General features: G+C 61.5%; 2 protein-coding genes across 6 annotated transcripts; both read left to right on the plus strand.

Moving 5' to 3' along the window:
- The first annotated feature begins 2829 nt into the window (after window positions 1-2829).
- On the plus strand, window positions 2830-5539 carry ACTG2 (actin gamma 2, smooth muscle). The gene is made up of 9 exons (XM_052665011.1): window positions 2830-2937; window positions 3615-3786; window positions 3873-4001; window positions 4085-4195; window positions 4282-4366; window positions 4449-4610; window positions 4684-4875; window positions 5014-5195; window positions 5299-5539. The coding sequence occupies exons 2-9, from the start codon at window positions 3661-3663 to the stop codon at window positions 5440-5442; spliced, it is 1131 nt and encodes a 376-aa protein (XP_052520971.1). The 5' UTR covers window positions 2830-2937; window positions 3615-3660; the 3' UTR covers window positions 5443-5539.
- A 629-nt stretch (window positions 5540-6168) lies between these two features.
- On the plus strand, window positions 6169-7898 carry DGUOK (deoxyguanosine kinase). Of its 5 annotated transcripts, none has more exons than XM_052665007.1 (7): window positions 6169-6268; window positions 6349-6458; window positions 6532-6680; window positions 6756-6903; window positions 6979-7094; window positions 7167-7270; window positions 7372-7892. In XM_052665007.1, exons 1-7 carry the CDS (start codon window positions 6178-6180, stop codon window positions 7821-7823), a joined length of 1170 nt encoding a protein of 389 aa, XP_052520967.1. In that variant the 5' UTR covers window positions 6169-6177; the 3' UTR covers window positions 7824-7892. The 5 variants fall into 5 exon arrangements, with proteins under 5 accessions (XP_052520967.1, XP_052520969.1, XP_052520970.1 ...); XM_052665009.1 differs by having other exon boundaries at window positions 6979-7037; window positions 7376-7702; XM_052665010.1 differs by having other exon boundaries at window positions 7376-7622.
- Window positions 7899-10293: the final 2395 nt, after the last annotated feature.

Below are 10293 nucleotides of genomic sequence, written 5' to 3' on the forward strand. Positions count from 1 at the left end.
TGGGCTGCTTCTCTCTCTTTTTTTCTTTGAGTTAACGCCTTGGGCTGGAAGGAGCTGCTGAGAATGAGGAGGGAATCCGTTTATTTATGGTTTATCTGACAAACTGCTGCTGCAGTTATCGGTGTGGTTTCAGCAGCAGGAGGGAAGCAGTGGGATCTCATGGCATCCTTGGGAATTGACTTCCAGCCCTCATTTCTTTAAGCTGTTGTCCTAGGTGGGTTTTGCTGTCGGAGTGTCCATTCCCTGCCCGTGGGTGAAAGGAAGCAGTCTGCTCTTCAGCCTTGCAGCTCTTGAAACAGAGCTACTTTCCAGATCCTGGTGCAGCCTCAGGACTGAGCAGAGCCCGGCAACGAGCAGAGAGGAGCCGGGGGCATTTCACTGCCTCCTCTCCGTGTTGTCCCAGTGACCCATAAACCCTCACGGGGGATTTTTCGGATTCCTCGCAGTGTGGCTGTGCCCGAGGGCTGCGCTTCTCCCAGCAGCAGCCGTGCTCCCGGTGCTGCACTCTGAGCTGCTGCCTTTTCCAGTCGCGTTTTTTCACTTGGAGTCACTCAGTCAACACTTCGTTGCGTCAGGGAGATCTCCCCCATCCCAGCACCCCGTCCATCTGCAGCTGGGACTGTCGGACCTTCAAAGGAGTTCGCTACAAAGCGACGCCCGAACGAAACCACGCTTTGCAGGAAATGCTTTATTTGCTGCAACAACGAGGGCTGAATGTTTTGCGGGGGGTTTCCCATCACCCGTGCCTCTCTGTGCCCTCAGGCACACAGGAACGGGATCAAGCCCGTGCCCGAGCTCCCAGCCAGGAGCCCTCAGCAGCGAAACGTGCGAATGTTACCCATATAGGGAGGTGCGGAGGTCTGGCGGTGTGCGGGGAGCTCTGCGTTCCCCCCGCTGCCCTCAGCCTGCGGCCCCCTCCCGCTCGTGGCGCTGGGGTTGGCCTCGCGTGCCGTGGGATGCCGGGCGTTCCTGCGAGCATCCCAGGCTGCCTGCAGCCCTCCCTGCAGCCCGGGCACGGCCACGCTCCGGCAGCTGGATTGGCTGCGGTGGCCGAACCTTTCCTTTTTAGGCTGCGTCTGCTCTGGCTCTGGGCTCTGCCACCGCGGTCCCGGCTTCAGCCCCTCCGTGCCGAGGCTGAGACCCAGCACAGGGACTGCTGTGGCCGTGGGACAGACCTGCGTGGCCCTGGGAGAGAACCGGGGGGCTGAGGAGGGCTGGGACCGCTATGGTTTGGGCACAGCGGGGCTGGAGGTGGCGTGGCTGTGGGCACAGTTCCCTTTTCTATTGCTGGGACGCCGTCAGCTCTGTGTGGCTGTGGTCCCCTCGCAGTGTGGGTGCAATGGAACCCGGTGGCCAGGCTGCCTCCATCCCACCACTCCCTTTTGATTTTTTTTTTTCCTTACCCCTCTGCTGGGTTGCTTTTTTTGTGTGTGTGTTTGTTTGGCTTTTTTTTTTTTTTTTTTTTTTTTTTGCAGTCATATATGGCAACCTTTTGCCTTGGTGACCTCATGTTTGGCAGCAGGCCTTGTGACGCGGGCTGGGATGAAAGTGGCTGCGGGTGTCTCGCGTGAGCTGCGGTGCTGACAGCGCTGAACACTCAGCTGGGACCTGGGGACACATCCAGCCCCCAGGGACGGGGGGAACCGGGGCAGAGTCACCGCTGTGGGACGCTCTGGGACCGTGCCCACATCCTCACTGACATAATGACAGCTCCGAAGCCATGTGGGATCTCCTGTGTCCCTTTTGGCAGCGGCCCCGCAGCTCGTGGGTCCTCACTGCTGCACCCTCACCTCCCCACCCTCACCCTGAGAATGGATCGGGGTGCAGCAAAACAAGGCAGGAGGCAGCGCCTGCGCTGTGCCTCAGTTTCCCCAGCTGCAGCCTCACTTCCCACAGCTCCCCATAGCAGCTCCGTGGCTTCCTCCCATCCTCAGGCTCTTCTGAGAGGCCCCAGAACAGGACGGCTGCCCTTAAAAAGGCACCAGGCAGTTCAGCAGGTGCTGTGTGAGGGATGGGGGCTGGTGCCTTTGTCATGGTGGGGCACTGGGGTGGCCCCAGTGCTGCTCGGGGGCAGCAGATCTCCACCTCCCCCTGGGATTGGGGCTTGTCCTGCTTCCAAACCCTCCTGGAAGGCAGCTGAGGATGCACCCATCACGCAGGGCCACGTGGGGCTCAGCGATGAGGGTTTGGGGTTTTAGTGAGGCTGCATGGTGCCCAGGGGACCTTTTCCCTGTCAGGGTGAACGCAGCACTTCTAGGACTCCTGCAGCACCTTCAGCCTTGCACTGAATTGGGCCCATTTGCTCCACGGGGTCCCAACAACTGCAATAAAGGGAGGGAAAAAAATCCCATGGAGGAAACCCCCAGGATGGAGACGCTGAGACACAGGGATGAGCACAGCACCTCGAGGCTGTGACGCACCTCCCATCACCTGGTGTGCTGTTGGGATGCTGAACCTCTTCCAAATTGGGATATGCCATGATTTTATGACTCAGGTGCACAGCACAATCCCAGGCCATCCCTACAGCCACCGCCCTCCAGTGCAGGGTTGTAACCAGAGAGGACCAAAGGCCATCGGACCGGAGCACCTCCACCTCGCTTTTGCTGAACGTCACTTATAAGGACTTGTGTCTCGCCTGTTTATTGAAGCGTAGCACAAAAGGAACAGACTCGCCAATGGGATGTTGCCTCCTAAGCATCCCCACGTAGATTTTTTTTTCCCTTACAATAATTAACTGTGCTGGGTCCTACCATCAGTCCAAGGTCAATTTAATGCAATAAAACACCTTATATGGCCATATGGCTAACACACCATCACTTAGCCTATTTAGGGTCTTTGTGTAGAGAGGATCCGCCTCTGAGGTTTCGTGGGCTCGTGGTATTTATACCAAAGCAGATCGGGACTCGGTCCCAGAGGAAAGGAGCTCTCACGTCTGCGGTGAGTACTGCCCAGCACTGATTTCTCTTTGCTCGCGGGAACAGGAAGGAACAACCCCACCCCCCCTGCACAGCCCTGGGGGCTTTGGGGTGCCCCGGGGCTTTGGGATACCCCCAGCTTCATTTACACCGCATAGGGGGGGGCTGAGCCCCACCACGATCCCCCTCCAGCCACGGCGTCCATGGAGCCGAAGAGAACCAGGCTGCAGCCAGCGTGGGTTGCACGATTCCAGGCACGGAGAAATCCCTGTCTTTATTATTATTATTTTATTTGGGGCTATTTGCCTGCTTTCCTCCAGTCTGGAGAGAGCACATTTGAGCATTTTTTCCCATTTTTGGGAAAGGCTGCAGAGGGGCTGTCACTGAGATGGGATCGGCCACCGCTGGGCATTGCCTGCCCCACTCAGGGCTATCAGCTCAGGATGCCACGCGGAGCTCCCAGCCATGAGCTGACAGCTTTGGAGCAAACTTTGGGCATCAGCTGGCATGAGATGAAGGAGCAGTGCTGGGGCTGAGCATTGCCCCACTTTGAGCATCGTGGCCCGCATAGGATTTTGCCGAGCTGTGCATCCCCAGCAGCAAAAGAACTCAAACCCTCAAACCATGCAGAGCCCAACCTGGCAGCCGGGCAGAAAGCTGCATCTGCTGCGTTTAATGCATTTTTCCCTCCCACCCCAGCTTTTCCCCCAGGTCCCCCTGAGCGCCAGCCTCTCCCAGCCCCACCATGTGTGAGGAGGAGACCACCGCCCTGGTCTGTGACAACGGCTCCGGGCTCTGCAAAGCCGGCTTTGCTGGTGACGATGCCCCTCGCGCCGTCTTCCCCTCCATTGTGGGGCGGCCCCGGCACCAGGTGGGTCCCAGGATGTCTCCTTTCTCTGCTCCTTCCTCTGATTGCTTAAATGAAGCTAACGAGGCCATTTCTCCCACTGGCGTTAGGGCGTCATGGTAGGCATGGGGCAGAAAGACAGCTATGTGGGCGATGAGGCGCAGAGCAAGAGGGGTATCCTCACACTCAAGTACCCCATCGAGCACGGCATCATCACCAACTGGGATGACATGGAGAAGGTGAGAGCCCTCCTGGGACAGGGAGAGGGGAGAGGCCCGGTTCCATCCCACAGGATGACCCCACCTCCCTTCTGCCTGCGTAGATCTGGCACCACTCCTTCTACAATGAGCTGCGCGTGGCCCCCGAGGAGCACCCCACGCTGCTGACCGAGGCGCCGCTCAACCCCAAAGCCAACCGTGAGAAGATGACCCAGGTACGGCGCCGTGGGGTTCAGTGTGCGTGGGAGGGGGGGGGCGTGGAGATGTGTGACCCCATCCAACCCACCGCCCCTCCTCGCAGATCATGTTCGAGACCTTCAATGTCCCGGCCATGTACGTCGCCATCCAGGCAGTGCTCTCCCTCTATGCATCCGGCCGCACCACCGGTGAGTCTCACATATGGTGTCCACCATCGGGGGTCCTTTGGATGCCTCCGAGCCCCATCCCTCACACTTCTTCCCCTCCCAGGCATCGTTCTTGACTCTGGGGACGGTGTCACCCACAATGTGCCCATCTATGAGGGCTACGCTCTGCCCCACGCCATCATGCGTCTGGACTTGGCCGGCCGCGACCTCACTGACTACCTCATGAAGATCCTCACGGAGAGGGGCTACTCCTTCGTCACCACCGGTACGGGATCAGGGATGGGGGTGGTGGGATGGGGGTCCCGCAGAGCCACGCTGAGCCCACCTGTCCCCTGCAGCCGAGCGGGAAATCGTGCGTGACATCAAGGAGAAGCTCTGCTACGTGGCCCTGGACTTTGAGAACGAGATGGCCACGGCTGCTTCCTCCTCCTCCCTGGAGAAGAGCTACGAGCTGCCCGATGGGCAGGTCATCACCATCGGCAACGAGCGCTTCCGCTGCCCCGAGACCCTCTTCCAGCCCTCATTTATCGGTGAGCCCACCCCAATGCTGCCTCATTGCTCACGCCCCAGCGCACCCCACTGCACCCATGAGCCATAGGCAGCCCTTTGGGGGAGCCCTGTGTAGGTGTGGGGAGGTTGGGGTGCTGAGAGCCTCCCTCCCATCCCAGGCATGGAATCTGCCGGCATCCACGAGACCACCTACAACTCCATCATGAAGTGCGACATCGACATCCGCAAGGACCTGTATGCCAACAACGTGCTGTCCGGAGGCACCACCATGTATCCCGGCATCGCCGACCGCATGCAGAAGGAAATCACAGCGCTGGCCCCCAGCACCATGAAGATCAAAGTAGGCGATGGGGATCATCCCACCCCAAACCCTCCCTTCGGTGGGGTGACCTCGGGGTGCTTTGGGGGTCCCGATCTCGCGCTAACAGCCCCTGCTTTGACAGATCATCGCCCCGCCAGAGCGGAAGTACTCGGTGTGGATCGGCGGCTCCATCCTGGCGTCCCTCTCCACCTTCCAGCAGATGTGGATCAGCAAACCCGAGTACGACGAGGCCGGGCCCTCCATCGTCCACCGAAAGTGCTTCTAAGCGCCCTGCCCCGTGCCTGGGCTGGGGCACCCCGCTCCTCCTCCACCCCACTGCTCCTCCCCGTCCCCCACTGCGCAATAAAGCCTTTTCTCCAGGCTCTGCCCCCTCTCTGGGAGATTTTGAAGTGTTGTGGGGTGGGAGGGGGCGGGATGGAAAGCAGGGAACAGCGGGGGGAGGATGAGCGCAATCCTGACCCCCAGCCCTCTCTTGGTGCCCCCAGCCTCACGGTCACGCTCTCACTCTGCTGTGAGTGCCTCCGACTCTTGTTGGTGCCCACACCCCATGGTGCTGCCCCGACCCCACAGTGGTGTCCTGACCCCGTGGTGGTTTCCCTGACCGCATGGTGGTGACCGACCTGATAACGACAACCCCAACGCCATGGCGTTGTCCTGATCCTATCGCGACGTCCCACCCCGATCTCGGTGCCCCAGCTGTCGCTGATGCCTCCAACCACGTGGTGGTGCTCGGACCCTACGGTGGTGTCCCCGACTTCTTCGCAGCGTCTCCTCCCCGCGCTGACACCTCCCTCACCCCGTCCCGGTGCCCCCTCAACACCACTCCCCGTCCCCACCCTTTCCTCGTTCCAACGCAGCCGAGACCACCCCTATGGCGGTGGTTCATTTGCATAAATCACCATATTCCCGCCCCATCTCCTCGCCCACGCGCGCTGACACCGCCCCTTCTCACGCGCCACGACGTCACGCGGAAGCAGCAAAGCCCCGCCCCCTCATTTGCATGGCATTCGCGCGCGGCGACACCGGGAGCGGCGGCGCTGGGATGGGGCGGAGCGGCGCGGCGCTGCGCCTGGCGCTGGAGGGCAACATCGGTACCGGGCGGCGGGGCGGGGCGGGGCGGGGCGACGGCGGAGCGCGGGTCCCACGCGTGACCGCCGCGCTCCGCCCGCAGCCGTGGGCAAATCGACGTTCCTGCGGCTGCTGGGCCGCGCCTTCCCCGCCTGGCAGCGGGCGGCAGAGCCGGTGGCGCGCTGGCGGGAGGTGGCGGCGGGCGCGGCGGAGGTGAGCGGCGGCGGTGCGGGGAGAGACCCGCGTGGGTGCGGACCCGCGGCTGAGCGCCGGCTCTTCCCCGCAGGGCGGAAATCTCCTGCAGCGGCTGTACCGCGACCCGGCGCGCTGGGCCTTCACCTTCCAGACCTTCTCGTGCCTGGGCCGCCTGCAGGCGCAGCTCGAGCAGCCGGAGGGCCCCGTGCGGGTCTCTGAGCGCTCCGTGTACAGCGACAGGTGCGGGGCGGGGGGGACACCGTGCGGGTCCGGTGCCGCTGCGGGTGTGTCAGCCCCCCTCTGCTCCGCCCGCAGGTACGTGTTCGCCAAGAGCCTGTTCGAGGGCGGGCAGCTGGACGCTCTGGAGTGGGCCGTCTACCAGGAGTGGCACACGTTCCTCGTGGGGCAGCTGGGCGCGCACACCGCCCCGCACGCGTTCCTCTATCTCCGCGCCTCCCCGCAGGTGTGCGGGAGGGAGAGGAGGAGGAAGGGGCCGGGAAAGCGGTGCGGGTGCGATACGCGGCGCTTTGCTTCGCAGAGATGCCTGGAGCGGCTGCGGTGCCGGGCGAGGCCGGAGGAGCGCGACGTGACCCTGCAGTACCTGCAGCAGCTCCACGCGCAGCACGAGCGGTGGCTGCTGGAGCGCAGCGCTGAGTGAGGGCCCTGCCCGGTTCTACCCGCCCCTGCTCTGCCCCTCCCCAGTTCTGACCCCCCGCCCCTCCGCAGGGTGCATTTCGCAGAGGTGAGGCACGTCCCCGTCCTGGTGCTGGACGTCGAGGGGGACTTTGAGCACGACGCAGCTGCGCAGGATGCGCTGATGGCACGGGTGGGTACGGCACCAACTGACCTGCAGCCTTCAGCCTTCATCCGTGGGTGACGCTGCCCGTCCCCGCCGTTCTGCACAGCTGGTGCCATCCATCCCATCCTGCAGGTAGAGGATTTCGTGAAGGCGCTGCGAGACGGAGCTCCACCACAACACCCCGAGGCCAAATGAGCCCCGTGGCCACGAGGATGGGCACACAGCTGGCACTGCTGCTGGGCCCTGAGCTGCACTCCCTGCAGCAGCACTGTGCGTATCCACGAGGCCGCTGGGAGCTGCAGCTCTACACGTGCCACAGATTCCCCCCCTACATCTGTTCTGCAGCACAGGGTGAACATGCTTGGGTCCATTCCAATGGAAAACAGAGAAGAAAAAAAAAAAAAACAAAGCAAAAATCTCTGCTTTTATTTGTGTTTAGGGTACAACAAAATCCAGATGCTTTCTTGTTTGTTTTTTCTTTTTATTTTCTCCTTGAAACCAAAAGCGTCACGCAGCTCTTTTCTGCCTCGAGCAAAGGAGAGATGTGGGGGCACCTCACTGTGCAGAAGATGAGATGCACATAGAATCCCCCCCCTCCATGTCCACTGCTGGGGACAGGGCCTCCTGGGACAGACAGCAGGCTCATCTCTCCCTTTCTTCTTATAGGATAAAATCTCTCATGAGGGCTGCTACAGGTCAGAGGTGTCTTTCATCTCCTAAATCCTTTTTTTCCAGGGCAGGGAGAGCTTTGCTGTGCTCCCAGGTGGCTGTTAGGGCCTGTGTGGGAGTCGTCGATAACAACAGCACAGGGATGCTGTTTCTCCTGGTTTTCTTTCTCCCCTGGTTATCTCTGGGGGGGGGAAGGGGGAGATTGGGGTCTCTGGGGGGCACAGTGCTCGGCTGTGGCTCCCAGGACTGCACTGCTTTGGCAGGGGAATGGTGAGGGTTCGGTGCCCGCTGGGTGGGCAGTGTCCTCATGTCTGGATTGGACACCCCTGGAATGGGTGGGGAGGGGGGTGCAAGGAGGACTCTGCCCTGAGTGCGGGAGGCTGCGGCCACCTGACTGATCCAATGTAAACACGGGTGGGGCAGGTAGGAAACTGTGGGGCAGGGCAGCCTGGTGGGAGTGGGAGAGGGGGGCAGAGGCAGCCCCACAGTAACAGTGGGACCTGCGGAGCCCCCAGAGCCACCCAGCAACCACAGAGCAGGGTTCCCGGCACGGGCCCACAGCTGGCGACCCTACAACGACAACAGCAATAAGCAGCGGGGATGCCGACATGGACCCCGCCAACAACGGTCCGCCACAGCCCTGCGGTAACCATCAGCCCCACCGCTGAGCACCCTGCAGTAACACCCGAGCGGGACGCTGACGCAGCCCTTACAACAGCCCTACAACAACAACGACCACCGCCGCACACCCCCACCGACAGCCCCCTCCCCCCCCCCGGCCCCCGTTCCCGCAGCGGAGCGCACCTCCCCTCTGGGGCCACCTCCGACCCCACAGCCTTTGGGCTCAGTTCTCCCCTCGCTCCCCGCAGAGCCCCGCGTTGCCCTCCCCGCATCCCCCCGAGTGGCGGCCGCAGAACAAAGGACGGCGGCGGCGGCTCCATCGCTCCGTCCCCAGCCCCAGCCGTGCCGACCTCCCCCCTCCCCTTTTCTTAATCGGATAACGCTCTTTCTGTACGTATCGGCAGACAGAAAGTTGCCGCTGTGCCCCGGGCTGAAATTGAACGAGCGAAGGCTGAAGTTTTGCAAAGAATTAAGAAAAACAAAGGGGGGGAGGGGAGGGAGAAGGGGAAAGCACCCCTTTTTGCCAAAAGTTTGGGGCGCATGGATGCTGTCTGTTGGAAGCAGGGTAGCAAAGTGAAGTCGTCCCTCCCGTGCTTCCCTCTGTCCCTGCATGAGCCTTCAGGAGGGGGAAGCGGGGAGCCCCTCCTCACCCCCTCTCCCCCCAGCGCATCACTCTCCCGTGGCCATGGGGGACTGAGAGGTGAGTGCTGCCCTCCCTGCACCCCCCCGCTGTGGTTCGGGGCGATGTGCGGGGTCAGAGGGTGCTTGTCTGTGGGCTTAGGTTGGCTTAAAGGCTGCAGTGATGGCCCCCAAAATCTCAGCTGGTCCCCTCAAAATGCCAGCGCGTGGGGATGGGGGATCGCCCAGCACTATGACTTGTTTCTTTCTGCCAATTCTTCGTGTTAGAATGGCAAAACACCGCACAAGAGCTCTCACACCGCCAACCCCATCCCCACCCCCGTGCTGTTGGGGGGCCCCACGATGAAGGGGACAGCCCTGTCCCCAGGCCACCCCGCCCTGCCCAGCGCCCCTGGCACCAGCTGCGAGGCCAACAAGTCAGGGCAATTTCTGTATCTGCACGCGGGACAAAGAGTGCAGCACCTTGCACCCACATTTCTGGTTTTACCGGCTTGGGGTGGTTGGTGGTTGCAGTGAGATGATTTATGATACGGCACATATGGTTCTTTAACCATAAGAGATGGTGAAGGTTGGCCCTCCCTTGTCTCTGGGGCTCGATTTCAGGGGGGTTCCTGGCTCTTTTTGGTTGTTCAGAGCAATTTTTACTTCAGGCAAAGCTTTAAGCCAAGAGGTGTGGATGGGGCAGCGCTCCCTGCTCGTCACTGTGGGATTCTGCCCTGCACCAAGTGTTGCTGCTTCACTTTTCGGGGCCTCACAGCCGTTGCAGGTGGATGAGTGGCTGCCTGTGAGGGCAGGATTTTGCCTTAAAGCCACAGGCGAGGTGACAGCTGAGGCCCAGGGAGCAGCTGATTTTGGGGACATTGGGGCTTTCTGCCCTTTTGCCTCCCAGCAGCACGCACTTTGCCCTTGACAAAAAGCCATTAAAAACATCCTTGAGCCTGGACTTTGTGGCTGCCCTTCTGCGTCGCTGCAACGTTACAAGTGGCTCAATAAGACACTGCTGGGGATGATGGTGGCAGCAGAGGGGCTTCCCTAAAGCCCCCCTCATGTCAAGGGGCGAGAGCTCCCGGTGGGTCCCTGCACGCCCTGGGCTCAGCATGCTGTTCCCACGTCCCCTTGCCTCTC

This window comes from Tympanuchus pallidicinctus, unplaced genomic scaffold (assembly GCF_026119805.1).
Source record: "Tympanuchus pallidicinctus isolate F22 unplaced genomic scaffold, pur_lepc_1.0 scaffold60, whole genome shotgun sequence".
NCBI lineage: Eukaryota > Metazoa > Chordata > Aves > Galliformes > Phasianidae > Tympanuchus > Tympanuchus pallidicinctus.

Coding starts and splice junctions, on each gene's coding strand:
- ACTG2 (XM_052665011.1), top strand. CDS start 3,661: ATGTGTGAGGAGGAGACCACCGCCCTGGTCTGTGACAACGGCTCCGGG. Junction 3,787..3,872: donor TGGGGCGGCCCCGGCACCAG/GTGGGTCCCAGG, acceptor CACTGGCGTTAG/GGCGTCATGGTAGGCATGGG. Junction 4,196..4,281: donor ACCGTGAGAAGATGACCCAG/GTACGGCGCCGT, acceptor CCCTCCTCGCAG/ATCATGTTCGAGACCTTCAA.
- DGUOK (XM_052665006.1), top strand. CDS start 6,178: ATGGCATTCGCGCGCGGCGACACCGGGAGCGGCGGCGCTGGGATGGGG. Junction 6,459..6,531: donor TGGCGGCGGGCGCGGCGGAG/GTGAGCGGCGGC, acceptor TCTTCCCCGCAG/GGCGGAAATCTCCTGCAGCG. Junction 7,271..7,371: donor TGCGCTGATGGCACGGGTGG/GTACGGCACCAA, acceptor CCCATCCTGCAG/GTAGAGGATTTCGTGAAGGC.